The 16,904-nt window shown below is 52.0% G+C and overlaps 1 protein-coding gene and 1 long non-coding RNA gene across 6 annotated transcripts in view; both read right to left on the reverse strand.

The window, feature by feature from the left end:
* The window catches only part of ST14 (ST14 transmembrane serine protease matriptase), a 40,831-nt gene extending 23,927 nt beyond the window's left edge, over positions 1-16,904 (reverse strand). The window contains exons 1-2 of one of the 5 annotated variants that reach the window (XM_082476217.1): positions 15,941-16,179; positions 15,349-15,430 (exon numbers count right to left, since the gene is read on the reverse strand). Coding sequence is in view for 3 of the 5 variants with exons in the window: in XM_082476214.1 (XP_082332340.1) it covers positions 15,941-16,021 (81 nt within the window). In the remaining 2 variants the exon portion in view is untranslated. Of the gene's footprint in view, positions 1-5,050; positions 5,246-6,405; positions 6,481-15,348; positions 15,431-15,940; positions 16,180-16,822 lie in introns of those variants that run through there. The other 4 variants (XM_082476216.1, XM_082476214.1, XM_082476215.1 and 1 more) reach the window with 4 other exon arrangements.
* LOC309667644 lies at positions 8,903-13,241 on the reverse strand. Its single transcript, XR_014267874.1, has 2 exons — positions 12,999-13,241; positions 8,903-10,546 (listed from the first exon to the last, which is right to left on the reverse strand). It is a non-coding gene; the product is annotated as an uncharacterized lncRNA (long non-coding RNA).

Here is a 16,904-nt window from a genome sequence, read left to right on the forward strand (position 1 = left end):
AAGGTTGCAGGATATAAGATCAGTATCTAAAAATCTATTGTACTTCTATACATTAACAATGACCAATTGGAAATTAAAACTAAAAAAAACCCCCAAAACCCTTACAATAACATCAACAATATGAAATACTTTTGGGAAAATCTGACAAAAGATGCAAAACACCTGTACGCTGAAAAATACAAAACGTTGGTAAGAGGAAATTTAAAAGACAGAAATAAATCAAGCAATATCCTGTGTCATGGATTGGAAGACTCAAGAGAGTTAAGATGTCTGTTCTCCTCAAATGTGCCTACAGAGTCAATACAATCTTGATCAAAACCTCAGCAGGCTGTTTGTAGAAACTTATGAGCTGCTTCTGAAATTCACATAGAAATGCAACAAGCCCTGAAAAAGAATAAAACTGGAGGACTTACATCACCGGATCTCGAGATTTACTAAAAAGGCAACAAATGTTTTTATTTATTTACTTATTTACTAATTTATTTATTTATTTTTGTCTGCATTGGGTCTTCGTTGCTGCACGCGGGCTTTCTTTAGTTGCGGTGAGGGGGGCTACTCTTCATTGTGGTGCGCGGGCTTCTCACTGTGGTGGCTTCTCTTGTTGCGGAGCATGGGCTCTAGGCACACGGGCTTCAGTAGTTGTGGCTCGCGGCTCTAGAGCGCAGGCTCAGTAGTTGTGACGCACAGGCTTAGTTGCTCCGCAGCACGTGGGATCTTCCCAGACCAGGGATCGAACACGTGTTCCCTGCAATGGCAGGCGGATTCTTAACCACTGCGCCACCAGGGAAGTCCCCAAATGTTTGTTTAATTTTAAAAAATTATATATTTCATTTCCAAGAGTGACTTTTATCCTTAGATGGTTCTTTTTTGAGCAGTCTTTTCTATTTTATGAATGCACTACCTCCTTGTTCTTTCTTAGGATACAAACTTGCTTGTTTTTATATTATCTTCAGAATCTTGTCTTTGCCCTTCTAGGCTATAGGTTTGCTTTAAATGTCCAATGGTCCTTGGTTGTCTAATCATACTTGAAAATGAAAAAACAGTAAGGCTTTAGCTAGACTCTCTGAGCAGACTGTGTAAGTTTTTTTTTGTTCTTTGTTTTTTTTTTTAATCTAGGCACACGGGCTTCAGTAGTTGTGGCATGCGGGCTCAGCAGTTGTGGCTCACAGGCTCCAGAGCACAGGCTCAGCATTTGTGGTGCAAGGGCTCAGCTGCTCCACGGCATATGGGATCTTCCCGGACCAGGGCTTGAACCCGTGTCCCCTGCATTGGCAGGCAGACTCTCAAGTCCCTGTGTGTCTATGTTTATATGTGTTGGAAGAAATGTAACATAATAGTTTAATATGTTTATTTTCAATGTACAGGGTAATTTCACAACTGTTTTCTTACCCAAGCCTCACAACAATCCTGGAATCATGCATGACTGGTGCCCTCACTGCCGTTCTACGGAAAGGCAGGGAGAAATGGTGACCTTGCAAGATCACACAGTCACTGGGCGGCAGCTCCAGATTTGATCCTGATTTTCTACCTCCCTGTGGTCAGCTTCCAGGACTCAGGGAGCAAGTATTCTGGGATATGGGAAAGCAAACTCCTTGGGAAGGGGAAGGTGGCCAACAGCATGGACAGCGGAGGCCAAGGGCCACCCCAGCCTGGCCATGGAGCAAGTTGTCAGCCGTGGCGCCGGCTCATAGGCAAGGCCCTGGTCGTCCCTGCACTGTGAATACCAGGCTCCACTCAGCCCAGAGATGCTGTTTAATCAGTAACTAGACGACTTCCTTTTATTACCCTACTCTTGGCTCCATTTTCACGCATATTAGAGATCATCTTGCCTAACCCAGTCCTTTCACTGATAAGGAGACTGAGGCTGAGAGACAGGGAGTGACCTGTCCAAAGTCACAAAGGGAGTGAATCCAGTAAAGCAGCAAAGCGGGACAAGCCACACCAACCCTCGTCGGGGTTTCACGGATGCACGGGATTGGGTAGCCCCCGGGAGCAGGTGGCAGGGAGCTCCCATCCGTTCGGGCTTAATTGAAAACGTAACCTTCTCCCTACACATAACCGTCTCTCTACAGGCTGCAGAGCCAACAGAAGAGGGAGGATGCTGGCGCCTGCCTCCGCCTGTCCTCTCTTTCGTAAAAGTAACACATTTACAGGTGCACATACAAAACACAGTGTTGTAAAGCAGGTGCTGGCCTACCACAAACAGAGAGAGGCCATGCAACTCTCATGGCCTCTTCTCCCTGGCCAGCTCGACTTAGATCTTGGCTCAAGGCCAGCTCAGACAAGAGAGCAAGGGATGACTTCCTGGAGGACAGACAGGCATCAGGGGTGCACACAGAGTGAAGCCCCAAAGGGACAAAGGGGGAGAACCCAAGGGGTGGGGTGCAGGGGCAAATCAGATCACCACCATCCCCACCCAACTTCCTGGAGGGATAGAGGGAGTACCGTCCAAAAATCCAGGAGGGGAGACGTATAAGCCCTGGAAAATATCATACTTTCTGCTGGTTTAAGCACACTAGTGCGAATGACGCATATCCTCCCCAAGGTCAGTGGTTGTCCAAAAAACTAATTTATAGAAGGTAAAAAGGAAAAGGCATATTTTATTTGATGCTATAGGAAAAACCTTTGTGGTCACCCTACTCCTGTTAAGTACGAAACTCACCAGGGCTGAAAGCTAAATGCTTAGCAAGCAAAACTGTGTCCAAGTCAACCGCAGAATCCTCATGCTGGCGAGGACCCTTTACCTGGTTCCCCAAGCGCACACTGATGGCCTGGCACCGGCCACTCGCTCACCAGGGCCCGCTCTCCCACCGGCTCCAGGGACCAGCAGATCCAAAGCCGGAAGGTGGCATTGGCAGCTCAGTGCGGTCCTCATGGGAGAAAAGCTACCGGTAAGTGTTCACGTTTATAAATAGCAAAAACAATACTAACGATCTAAAAGTCTGCACAAGATTTCAGTCAAAGCAGACGGAGAAGAAATAAATCTTCATGCCAGGCTCTCTTTTTAAAGACTGTTCCTCATTTGGCCAAGGTTGGGTGTGATTTGCCGGGAAGGCAGGGGATGAAGCTGAAGACTGAAGAGGTGGCCGAGAGTCCTGGGAGGGGCCACGAAAGGCCCTCACGTGACGTCTGGTGATGTGCTTCTGCAGCAGAGGATCAAGGTCAAGGGACAGAGGTGATGTCACTGGCTGGAGACACCGACCTGAGACTAAGACAAGGGTGGCTGGCTTCATGTGCCACGTCCAACTCTGCCGTGGACTGGTGGCAGGCACTCTCCATTCACCGGTTCCGTGACTCGGTGTACCCACCACCAGCTGGGACAGATTTCAATTCCATGATGTCATCCCGCCACCGTGGTCATGAGGACCATAAAATATCCATGAGATGGTTCAAGCAAGAAAGCACAGTCTCAGCACCTGCAGTGGTTTTCCAAGGTGAGGGCCAATTCCACGGCACTTCAAAGATGCTTTTCTTTTCAAGAGGAAAGACAAAGCCAGCATGACTCTCGTGGCCACTCCCCGATGCCAGTTCGAATCAGATCCTGGCCAGAGTCCCCAGAAACTCAGCATGGGCTCAAGGCCACCGGAGACGACAGAACAAGGAGTGGATTCCAAAACTTTACACTGTTTGTGTCATCCCGGGAGACGCTGAGAACAGTACGCGTAGCACTGAGATACCAGGGGTGAAACTGGAGAAAGGCCCCTTCTTCAAGCTGCTGGTGATGAAGGGACCCTGTACTTAGACGGACTCTCTCCAGTTAAGTCAGCACACACAAAAAAATTCAAGAGGCTGTGGGCAGCGTGCAGCCAATATGCAGGCTCCCAAGGGTGGCGACTTCACCTATCCTGTGGCCACAGCAGTCCTGGCCCAGCGAAATTATGAGCACAGAAAGGACACTTGATTTGCTCATCACAGGATGATCGAAGCAACAAAGCAGAAGGGAAAAGAAACCCATGTCGGAATCCACCCACTCACAAGCCCGGGGCATCTGATCCCAAAAGAAGCCAGATTCTCAAGAAACAGGAAACTCCCATTGATGGTACCACTCCAGCATACTCCAGACTTGCCTAGCCATGAAAAATAACGATAAAAAATAAATAAGAGATGGGACTTCCCTGGTGGTGCAGTGGTTAAGAATCCGCCTGCCAACGCAGGGGACACGGGTTCGATCCCTGGTCCGGGAAGATCCCCCATGCCGCGGAGCAACTAAGCCCGTGTGCCACAACTACTGAGCCTGCGCTCTAGAGCCCGCGAGCCACAACTACTGAGCCCATGTGCCACAACTACTGAAGCCCGCATGCCTAGAGCCCGTGCTCCGCAACAAGAGAAGTCACCGCAATGAGAAGCCTGCGCACCGCAACGAAGAGTAGCCCCCGCTCGCCACAACTAGAGAAAGCCCACGCACAGCAACGAAGACCCAACACAGTCAAAAAATTAAAAATAAATAATAAAAATAAATTATAAATTAAATAAATAAATAAATAAATAAATAAAAGAAGCACAGTGCTTGCTCAGCATCCAGATTCCCCAGCCCCTCCCCCAGGAGATTCCAACGCAGCACGGCAGGAGCAGAGCCCTGGGGTCCGCAAGTCTAACCTGTGTCCCAGGTCATTCTTGAGAACTAGATTGTGAGAATGCGCTGCCGCCTACCATTCCCAGGGGGCTGCTGGCCTGGCTCACCCACCCCCCGCCGCAGTGACAGGAGCCAGCTGGGTCGTGTCAGTTTCAGTCAGCCTATTTTAAGCAACCACCTGGGATGCAAGGTATCTGCGCAAGGGGCTGGACTTGGCTTCTGCGCCCAGGACCTTCCCACGATAGGTTATAAGCACCATCCAGAAGTCCCGGAGGCTGCCAGCAGATTTCTGCAGATACACACTGCCAGCCAAGGCCGGTCAGCTGGTGATGGACTCCCAAAGCCCTCTGCCTTCTTGTTGCTTGACGTCTCACCCTTGCCCTTCAACCTCGTTACTGTCCTCAGCTGCCCCACCTGAAGAAGGACCTGCCGGAAAATGGGCGAGGCTGCGGGGCCCTAAGGAGGATCCAGAATTACCTGTAGATCTGTGAGTCCAAGGAGAACAGAAAGCTGACCCAGAGCCAATAGCTCCGACTGAAGGAAATAAAATAACCCAAAACTCTGCACACCTGGTCAGAGCGGGACGGAAAGCCCCAGGGCCCTGACTCAGCCGACCGCGGGCACTGTCGGCCCGGGACCCGGTGGTTCTCTGCCAGCCGGCGTCGAGCTCCTGCAGGTTTCGTGTCTGTGTCCCCTCCCGACTCCTGGCACTGCCCAAGCCACCCCCCCCCGGCCCATACCACTGTGGCACTGGCACCACACCACCTGCAACCAGACTCCGTGGATACAAGCCTCGTCTTTCTTCTATGAGGGGTTGGAGTTGGTGGATTTCCACCCCTTCAACACTGGTCTGGGGGTGCTAACCTTGACCCCAGCCAGGAGGCCCCCAAAGCTGTAAGGAAGCAGGAGGCTGGCGCCATCCTGCCACTGAAAGGCTCTGCTCCTGTCACCACCTCCCAAGCCCAGCCTGTCCCTGAGGACACAGCCCAGGGCCAAGCACCTCCAGGAAGCGTTCAAGGACCACCTTGGTCCACAGTCTTTCTCCCTGGGACCTCACCTCCCTCAGACCCTTGGCATCAATGATACCCCCCAGCCACAGAGGGCAGACAGGCAGTCCTAGGAGGTCAGGCTGCCCCACTTTCCTCTTTGTACTGCTTCTCTACCCCGTACCCTCTTCCCTTGACCTTGCCCAGGGTTAGAACCTGACTGATTGATGGGCTGAAGGACTTCTCTCTTCCTAGCCAGAATTAGGTAGCCTACCCAAGGCAGGTGCCAGGCCCCAGGCAACTTTCCAGACCTGTGTCCATGCCTAGAAGGGGAGAGAATGCTCAGTCCACACCCCAGGGATCTGCTGATAGCCCCCCAGGCTCTCTGGTGTCAGCCAACCCAGTCACCTGCTATACCCGATACCGAGGCATCTAAGTTTAGGCCCTCCCGGTCTCACCCTCTCCCAGTCCTCAGTTAAATGCTCCCCCAGGGCACAACCTCTTTTGTAATTCCAACCAGAGAATTCCATCTCAGATGGGCTCCAAGATTGTGTAACAGAGCAGCACCCCCAAACCCAGCCAGTCTCTTTGATCCCACAAACTTTGCACCTGCCCTGTCTTTTCTGGCCAGAGGCCATCTTCCTGGGGCAGCCACGCCCCTTTCTCCTGCCCCCGTCACCTGACCGGGAGCAGAAGTATCTGCCCGCAGGGGCACAACCACGCAGGTTCCCCCAGAAGCTAAACCGGAAAGAGACTAAACAAGGAACCAAGAAACAAGACTAAGAAACTAAGAAACGAGAAACTAAACAAGAAAGAAACTAAACAAGACAGAGGTGAAGGCAGTACCGTGTAACTTCTTTTCATCCTTCTTCTTGACTTTTCACCAAGCCCACATTCCGATTTCATGGGCTAGTGCTTTTTCTAGCTATTGACATTTTTGTTGAGATCACTGTAAATTCAAATGCAGTTGTAAGAAATAATACCAAGATCCCTTGTACACTTTGCCCAGTTTCCCTCAGTGGTAACATCTCATAAGACTACATTATAACACCACAATATTGATATAACCCACAGATCTGATTCAGAGTTCCCATTTTACTTGTACTCTTTTGTGTGTAACTATTAAGTTCCATACGATTTAATCACTGGTGTATGTTCCTGTAACCACCAAGAGTCAAGATTCTGAACAGTTCCAACGCAAGGATCCCTCCCACTTCCCTTCTGCCCCGCCAGCCACTAGCCTAAAACTGTCCTTTCAAAAATGTTAGATAATCCCTCGTCCGGGAAGATCCCACATGCCACAGAGCAACTAAGCCCGTGCACCACAACTACTGAGCCTGTGCTCTAGAGCCCGTGCTCCGCAACAAGAGAAGCCACCACAATGAGAAGCCCGCGCACGGCAACGAAGAGTAGCCCCCACTCGCTGCAACCAGAGAAAGCTGGCGTGCAGCCGCGAAGACCCAATGCAGCCAAAAATAAATAAATAAATAAATTTTTAAAAAAATGTTATATAAATGGATCACCCAGTATAGAATTTTTTGGGATTGCTGCCTTTTTTCACTCAGCAAAATTCCCTGGAGCATCGTGCATCAATGCTTTGCTCCTTTTTATTGCTGAGTAGTATTCCACGGTACCTTTTAGCCTTTTTTAACAGCTGCCTTGCTGGACCCAGGGATCTGAAGAAGTTAGTGGAAACACCCAAAGCACACCAGCCTCCAGGAATTGACTATGTTCAGAAACGCCTCTTCCACCTTTTCAGTAGCTCCCAGGAATGTTCACTCAGCTACAAATCTAGCTGTTTGGGAGAAAGCACTGAATATGCAAACAAGAAAGCCCCGTCGCCAGGGGAGGGCGCCTGGAGGCCCCAATCCACGATTACAACCTGTGCACAGAAGTCAAAGGACGGGAGAGAGGAGAGAACTGTGTCCTTGGGATCGGATTCTCAGAGCCGAAACAGTTTAGACGTCATTGCATCTCCGTCCTCCCAGGGCCACCCTTTCTGGGGCAAAGAGTATTTTCAGTTAGGGCAAGCGTTACAAAGCTCTCCCTTCCCCCGAGGGTGGTCGGCATCACAATAGCCCCGCACATTAGCACTGAGACAGAACCAGCCTAATCCCTCCAGCTCAGGGAGGCTCCTGAAATACTCTTCTGGGTCTGCTCTTTCTCTGGCTAAAATGCTCAACTCAACGGTTCAAAGTGTTTTCTGAACCTCTGGCCATCTGCACAGCAGCAACATTCCCGTTCAGACATGGAACCCAGAATTCAACAGCATAATCCAAACAGGGCCTGCCCAGCAAGGTCCCCATGAGGGCTGTTCGTCAATTTCCTCCCTTATTCCCCCATCACTCTGTTTCCATCAATTGTCCAATAACACAGTCAATTAGCACACACAAATAATACAAATAAAATAATAATAATAATACAGAATGACAGATCCACCTGATGAAAGTTTACACAGCAAGAGCGGTGTTTCAAAGAGTAGGAAATAACATGGAAAAACTCTCTAAGATACAATATTAAATGAAAAAAAAAAAGTCAAATTGTTGGGCACTTCCCACCCTTCCAGACTCAGCTTAGGTGTCTCCTCTGAGATGCTCCCAAGGAAAGCCCCTGCCCCACCATTTTAGTGGGGTGACATCCTCCAGTTTCCCTATCACCCCAAACATACCCGCATCCCAGTCTCTCAGTCTCTCAAAGTCAATCATCTGCTCCTTAAGGATGGGGGAGCGGAGAGGGGTCTGCGTCTTGCCCCACAATCTTAGCATGGGTTAAGATTTGTAATAAACGTGTGATGAATTAATTCATTACAACCATGTCTTTAGCTGCCCAATAGGAATGACATCATGATTCCATTTGGGGAAGAATACGTGTACACATATATATTAATATCCACATAAGTATTAGTTCATGCATAGAAGACTGTGGGATAATAGAAACTAAACTATTTATAGGGGTTATAAAACCTGGGGAAGAGAATTTCAGAGGAATTTCACTGTGTGTATTTCTGTATTGCTCAACTTTAAAAAGTCCTTTCCTGGCTTCCCCGGTGGCGCAGTGGTTGAGAGTCTGCCTGCCAATACAGGGGACATGGGTTCGAGCCCTGGTCTGGGAAAATCCCATATGCCGCGGAGCTACTAGGCCCGTGAGCCACAACTACTGAGCCTGCGCGTCTGGAGCCTGTGCTCCGCAACAAGAGAGGCCGCGACAGTGAGAGGCCCGCGCACCGTGATGAAGAGTGGTCCCCCCTTGCCGCAACTACAGAAAGCCCTCGCGCAGAAACGAAGACCCAACACAGCCAAAAATAAATAAATAAATAAATTTAAAAAATAATAATAATAAAATAAAAAATCCTTTCTAACTTTAATAATCAGAAAAAAGAAAGCAACTTTTTTTAGAAAATATGCATAGGCAATACCAAGTTATTAAAATGTCTCTCTAGGGAATTCCCTGGCGGTCCAGTGGTTAGGACTCCGCATTTTCACTGCTGAGGGCCCGGGTTCAATCCCCGGTCTGGGAACTAAGATCCCGCATGCCTCGTGGGTGCAGCCAAAAAAAAATAGTATAAACAAATAAAAATATCGGGGAGGGGGAAAAGTTTTTACTTTACATTTTAGGGAGCCCCATTACATGCCTGGCTTCGTCAGCTCAAAATTCTGGATCTGCTGTGGTGCCCTGTTCGCCCCTCGGACTCCTCACGTCCCAGCTGTGGGAGGATGGAGGCTTTGCGTCTGCTGTCAGGGTGGTGCTCTTACCCCTAAGGCAGCCGGACACAGTGCTATTCTCAGCAGTCTCTCCTGCAGGCAGCCCAGGTCCTCCTGACTCATGATTAAGTCATCCGAGGTATTGGCCTTTCCCTCCCACTAGGGTGTCATCGACAGAGCTGAGAAGCAAACCTCCAAGACTTCATCAGAGTTGTTACTAGATAAGAAACGACACAGGGCTTCGATAGTGGCGCAGTGGTTAAGAATCCGCCTGCCAATGCAGGGGACACGGGTTCAAGCCCTGGTCCGGGAAGATCCCACATGCCGCGGAGCAACTAAGCCCATGTGCCACAACTACTGACATTGCGCTCTAGAGCCCGCGATCCACAACTACTGAGCCTATGTGCCACAACTACTGAAGCCCACGTGCCTAGAGCCCGTGCTGTGCAACAAGAGAAGCCACCGCAATGAGAAGCCCGGGCACCGCAACGAAGAGCATCCTCTGCTCCCCGCAACTAGAGAAAGCCCGCGCGCAGCAACGAAGACCCAACGCAGCCAAAAATAAATAAATAAAATAAATCAATTTATAAAAAAAGAAAAAAAAGAAATGACACAGGAGGGAATCAGGGGCAGCCCCGAGGCCACCGCCCCAAAGGACTTGGATGCACGAGGGGACCCTCGTAGGCCCAGCTGCTCAGCCAGACACCACCCTCCAGACCAGACTCTCCTCCAGTCCCTGGCCCTCCAGCGTGACCATCAGATAGGAGGCTGATATGCCTTCCAGAATATAAACAGTACATGTACAGGAACACACTAGATAAAACCCATGCATGTGGCAAAGACTGGAAAGAGTCATGCAAAACGTAAACAACCTGATGAGTCCCATTATGATTTTTAGTTGTGTGTGTAGTAAAAACAAAGCTACATTTTTCAAAGCCTGTTGAAATCCCATCTCCAGCCGGTCTCCTGGTCTATCAGGTGAGTAACCTCATCAAGAGGAGAAACCAGACGAGTCTGGTGTGAGAGGTCTTTAGTGGATTCATGTTGGCACCTGGTTCTCAGTACTCTGTTGAACGATGTGTCCTAGGATTTTGCTGGGGATGTGCATCAATCACCCTGTCTCTGGAATACAACTGTACAATGGTTTTGCGGTTAAGGCTATAAGCTTTGAAGTTGCACAGATCTAGGTTTGAACTCTTGCTGTGCCTCTGCCTTTGGGCCATTATGCAAGCCCTCTGAATCTCAGTGCTGTCATCTGTAAACTAGGCGTTTTTCGCGTATAGTTGCTGTGAGGATAAAGAAAGAGAATAAATTGAAGTCCTAATATTTAGTGATGGGTAGAAATGATTGTCATCATATTCTTCTCCATCTTTTCACCATCATCACCACCAACTCAGAGAGACAAAGGATCCAAGATTCTGACTGGTTAGCCAACTATCACAAGGTTTCTAAAGGTTCTGTTGCTAAGCCTGGACAGAATAAGCACATTCTGAAAATATGAGATTCCAAGACAGAATTTTCATAGGAATCTGCTTCTAGAAAAGTTCTTAGTGGGACTTCCCTGGCGGCTCAGTGGTTAAGACTCCACGCTCCCAATGCAGGGGGCCCGGGTTCGATCCCTGGTCAGGGAAATAGATCCCACATGCTGCAACTAAAGATCCCGTGTGCCACAACTAAGACCCGGTGCAACCAAATAAATAAATAAATAAATATTTTTTAAAAAAAATTTCTTAGCAAAGAAAAAAGGGCAATTACTGCCCATGAGCTCTGAGCAAACCCCAAATACCCTTCTCACCTCTGCCAGCCAGGGTGAGAATTCCATGAGAATCTTGGAAGTTCCCATTTCCCATTTCTGTACTACCAAATGGTTATTATAAATGTGCTAAGCTCCAGGCATTTCAGAAAATCCCAAGTAGAGAAAATCCATTTTCTTACGAAATCAAACCAACTCTTACCCTTAGTAATTCTTCCCTTCCTGAGCCCACTGCGCTGCCAGCCCTGCCTTGCACTGCAGCAGTCCAAGTAGAATATAGTGAAGCCAGACGGCCTGAGTTCAAATCCTGATCTCAACACTGTTTCGCTGTGACCTTAGGCAAGTTACTTAGCCTCTCTGTGCTACACTTTCCTCACCTATAAAAGGATAATAATAGTCTTACTCTAAGAGGTACAACACCAATACACGGTACATGCTCAATAAACCCAGCGATGATTATCAGTATTCTAAACGCTCCAGTAGTAGCCAGTGAGCAAGGTCAGAAGCCACATCTTTGGGACCTGGGCTCCTTGGGGGCTTGTCACACCCTCACTCCTCTTCCAAGAACAGACTTTCTCTCTTAGGAGAGACAGGAGCCAACAGCCTGGGCAGAACCACAGGCCAGAGAACGAGCTGGCAGCAGGGGACTCCAGAACCACGGCGGCCACAGGCCGCAGCTAGCAGTGAGAGGCCAGGTTGGGAAGCCTGTGGTGAGATGCGCCCTCACCAAGGAGCCGGCTCTGGACAAACCCACGCCCGAGTGATTCCCAGGGGTAGCAGGCGACGTGGGCTTCCTCCTTGGGCAGCTGTCAAGCTAGTGTTGTCTTCTCTTACCCTCAGTTTTCCCGTGTCCTAAACGAGGGCCACGGATTTCCAAGTCCTCCCAGGACTGAGGTGGAGGGAAGGGTGTTATAAGGCCCGCAGGCTTCCTGTCCATTCACAGCACCCAGGTCCCTGTCTTAGTTCCCACTGCTTACCAGCGCCCCTGCTCTCTCCTCACCCCTGCACACAGCTCCCAGAACAGGGCCTTCCCCTTCCGGAGAGGCCAGCACAGGCTCAAAGAACCGAGAAAGGAAGAAGTGCTTGAAGTTCTGTTTTGTGTGGTGGGAGGGAGAAAGGGATGTGTAGCCGGTCTTAGCACCCATTTCCCTTTCACAGGAGGACCTTCCTCATAGAGGCCAAGTAAAGGGAGAGAAATGGAAACTGAAGAGGGTTTGCATGGCTGGGATGCTATTCCCCAGCACCCCTCGAAGACACTCCCTGTGCTCAGCAGGTAGGCCGCACACCTGCGCAATTAGCATCCTGACAACCTGGGTTCTCAGCCTCTTCCCATGCATCCTGCTGATTCGACATCACCTTACAGTTTGTCTTGAGGCTTTTCCAACTCAGAAATTCAAACTGTGTGACTTGTACACCAGGCGGCAACTCACGAAGGGCTTTCATGTAAGGTATTCCCTTTAATCTTTGCAAAAAACCTGTTAACATATATATCATCTCCATTGTATAGCCACAGAAACTGAGGCATAGAGAGATTAGGTAACATCCCTGAGATCACCTGGCGGGAAAGCGGCAGCACCAGGTCTTGGCTCCACGTTGGATACTCCTGTCACCACATCACAGATGGCTCTGGCCACAATTCACCCACCCTGGCCCTTCGAGCCTGGGTTAGACATCCCTCCTAAGTGGTCCGCGGGCTTCTCCAGAACCCAGTCCTTATCATGCAGAACTCAACTCCCTGAAGGCAGGGACCATGTGACTGGGCTCTTTCTCAGGGCTATTGCCCAGCACCTGGCACATGCTCCATCGGTGGGCACCTAATAAATAGCTATTATGTGGATGAGTGAATGTTTGACCAATTAACAAAGAGATGAGACTCTGAATAGCCAGAGCGGCACAGCCTGGCCCCTACGACCTCTGATTTTGATCCCACCACATCTGACTTCTCAATCCTGGTCTCTGCTTGCTGAGGAGATACTGAGTCTTACCCAGGGCAATGCTGACTTGAGGAGGAACCAAGAGCTCCTTCAAAGCAGCTTCCTAGCCACCATCAAAGGTTCAGCAGGGGCCAGGACACCCGGTGAGGCAGGCTTCCCACTTCTCGTTAACAGCCACAAGAGCTGGCATCTGTGCCCCTGCTCTCACGCAGGCAGGGCTCACACAGTCCCCAGACACAACACGTACATCAGGGCTCCGGAGACGATGGGGAACACAGAGGTGGCCACTTCCCACTAAATAGGAACAGGTAGAAGTGGGGCAGGGGCCAGAGTCATCAGCCTTGGGAAGGAGGCAGCCAGGTACAAGCACCATCAAACAGAATCCTTCTCCAGCCACGCAGGGATGGAAGAGGCCAGGAGCAAGGAACTCAAAAGCAGCAGTGCCCCTGTGAGGCCCAGCAGGATCCAGCCAGGCCCTGCTAATGCCAAGGACAAACCCAGGGACAGCAGCTGCCCCTCCCAGTCAGAAGACGAGTCAAGGGAGAGCCTGCAGACCCTGACTGCAAACACCGCAGGGTGACCCAGAGGCTGAGAGCTCTGGGAAAGCACGGAGTGGAGGGGCACATTTGAAGACTTCCTGGAGAGACAGACAGGAGCTCTGGGCACAGCAGGCTACTTCCTCCAGGAGAGTGAGTCACGTCTAATGTTCGCACACAACTCTCAGCGTGGGTCTCAAGAGGGGAAGCTCCTTAAGGGAAACAACCATATCTTTTTTTTTTCTCTCTCTCTCTTAATATCTTTTTTTTTTTAAACATCTTTATTGAAGTATAATTGCTTCACAATGGTGTGTTAGTTTCTGCTTTATAATAAAGTGAATCAGCTTCACATATACACACGTTCCCGTATCTCCTCCCTCCCGCATCTCCCTCCCTCCCACCCTCCCCATCATCAAAAAATCTACAAACAATAAATGCTGGAGAGGGTGTGGAGAAAAGGGAACACTCTTGCACTGTTGGTGGGAATGTAAATTGATACAGCCACTATGGAGAACAGTATGGAGGTTCCTTAAAAAACTAAAAATAGAACTACCATACGACCCAGCAATCCCACTACTGGGCATATACCCTGAGAAAACCATAATTCAAAAAGAGTCATGTACCAAAATGTTCATTGCAGCTCTATTTACAATAGCCAGGACATGGAAGAAACAACCATATCTTATTTGTCTTTGAGAGCCCAGCTCAGGACGAGGTACAGACTGGGTTCAATGGAGCCTGGCAGGAGAAAAGACAGAGTGACCCATGCGGGGGAAAACGGCAGAAACGGAGTGGAAGGAAGAGCCCAGAGGAGAATGGATGAGCTTCAGGGCAGGTGAGAAATGAGCAGGGACGAAGGGGGAAGGAAGCGAGGGCTGACGGGTGGCAGCTCCGTGGGAGCTCAGAGGACGGTGTGCAGCGTGGGCGGTGAGAGGCGAATCCAGGAAGACCCAGCTCTCCCAGTGTCAGCAGGAGGCAGTCCCAGGAAGGGGAGTGAGGAAGAACAAGTGACGTGGAGGGAGGGAAGAAAAACAGTCCTGAAATAACAAACACCAAACAGCAGGCCCTCTGCTGAGGAGGCAGGAGTCGAGAGCCCCAATAGGCAATTATCAGGGATTCACAAACATGGCAATTACGGAAAGGAAACAGAAGCCACAGAAGACGGCCACCCAGCTGCATCCACCTCCCGCAGGGCAGACACTCAGTGGGAACACAGACCTCAGCCTCCAGACTGCTGCTGAGTCCACACTTCCTTCCGCAAAGGGGGTGGAAAAGTGGAGAAGACAAGAGTGCCCAGCCTCAGTTGATATTTGTGGTTCAGGGAACCACGGCAGCCCCAGAATCTGGCCTTCTGCAAGCTCCCTCAGTCAGGATGCCACTTGGAGAAAGGGACTGATTTGAGAGACCTCCAAAATCTGGCCTGGCATGGGAGCAACGGCTGTAGTGCGGGGTAGCAGAGGAGCTTACTGACCCCAGGATCCCGGGGGAAAGGGAGAGGCAGACCATCCATTTCTCCCTCCTGAAACAGCCCCTGCCTCTCAGCGCCCACTCAGTGTGCGGGCCTTCCAGGACACCGGGGTCCCCGCTGGCAGAGAGGTGGAGCCCTGGCTGCTAGTTTTGCCTGGGCACTGCCACCTAGGTGCAGCCATCAATAAAGCAGCTAACAACCCATTCCCGCCTCTCTACGGTAAGACAATGTTCGTTTTTAAGATCTTTTAAGATGTCCTTGTTCTTTCTGCCAAACGAGAGCTTCCTGCTTCAGTGTCTCCAAAAAGCTCAAGACGCAGGTTCTCATATCTTGTCCCACAGAGTTACCTTCCCAAAGGGCTCCACGCCCCCCTCGGAGAAGCCCAAGCAAGCCCCACCTTGGAGTCCTAAGCTCCAGGCTCCATGGCAACCGAAGCTCTGGTCTCCCAGTTGCCCTCTGCACAGGTCCTCTACTGCCTTCTGACCAGCAAGACAAAAACAAATTCCTGCAGAGGCCGAAGACGCTAGGACTCCAAAGCCCCCTGGAAACATCCCTTCCCCGGCTCGAATCACCCACTCAGAGCCTGCGCCGCTGCTTCCTTTCCCGATGTGCACGGACAGCGCGGAGTTCTTCAGGGACCGAGATGAGCCCGCTTCCAGGCCAGGGAAAGGCCCGAGGGGCAGGAGGGCCGGGACAGGGGACCGCGGGACCGCCGGAACCGGGGCGGGCGCCGCGAGGCTGGAACCGAAGGTCCGGCCGGGAGCCCGCCGAGCAGGAAGTTCCACCTGTTGGGTCGGCGCCGCGGCCACAAACCGGCAGCGTAGCGGCTCCCTTGGCCGAGAGGAGCGCGGTGCTGCCCGCCCCCCGGGACCCCCGGCCCCCAGCCCCCGGGCCCGCCGGTCCCCGGCCCCCCAGGCCCCCGGCCGCGGACCCCCGCGCGTCCCGCCCCGAAGGCGCCCGCGCCGCTCGCGCCGCCCGCGCTCGCCCACCTCCGGCCGCGAGGTGTACTTGAGTCCCGCGCCGAGGCCCCCGGAGCCGCCTGTGCCCCTGCGCTCCCGCTCGCTCTTCATGGTCCCGGAGGCCGTGCGGCTCAGGCCATCGCCGCGGGGCCGGGGCGCGGGGTGGGCCTGGTTCCGGTCTCAGGCCCAGCGCTCTGGCCGCAGAGGCTCTGCCGGGCCCGTCCTGTCGCGCACAGGTAGTTTCAGGGTGTGGCTTCCGGGCCGCCCCGCCCGCCGCGCCGCCGCACCTTCCCGGGCCCGGGCCCTCCCCTCCCCCTCCCCTCCCGTCCCCCTCCCCTCCCCCCTCCCCCCCCCGCTCCCCTTCTCTCCCCTCCCCCTCCCCCCTCCGTTCCCCTCCCCTCCCCCACCCCCATCCCGCCGGGCTCGGGACCGCCTCCTCCCTTCGAGAAGCGGGAAAGCGAGGCCACCGCCTGAACGTGGTGGAAGAGCTGGTGGCCACCTCACTGGGGGTGGCCCTCGGTCCGCGCTGTGCCTCCGCACGGAACAGGCGGGCGGGAAGGACCCAACAACAACTGCGAAACTTAATCCCTCCGCCCCGCCCTCCTCCTCGAGTAGAAGTGGCCCTTCCCGCTGGAAGACGACCTCCACGCCGCCTCCTAGAGGCCCACCTTGGTGTCTTTCCCTCCCTCCCCCCTGCATCTTCAATCTCTCCCCACCTTGCTCCACATCCAGGTCTCAGTTATAACCCCTCCAAACCCAAACAAAACCCAGAACCGCCCCTGGCTCAGCCTCCCGCTCTGGCCACTGCCCTCCTCTCGCTGCAGGCCAGCAGCTGCCTCTTCTGCCGCTAGGAGGGCCGTGCTGTGGCCGAGTCCAGCTCCCCCTGAGTTCCTCAACCCAGTGCCCTCTTACCTGTCCCCAGCCTCCCTCACCCATCTGCAGCATCCGATACCGATTGATCCCGTCCTCAAATGTCCGCCTTCCCTGGATTCTG

The sequence above is a fragment of the Balaenoptera physalus genome (genome assembly GCF_965194825.1).
Source record: "Balaenoptera physalus genome assembly, chromosome: 10".
NCBI lineage: Eukaryota > Metazoa > Chordata > Mammalia > Artiodactyla > Balaenopteridae > Balaenoptera > Balaenoptera physalus.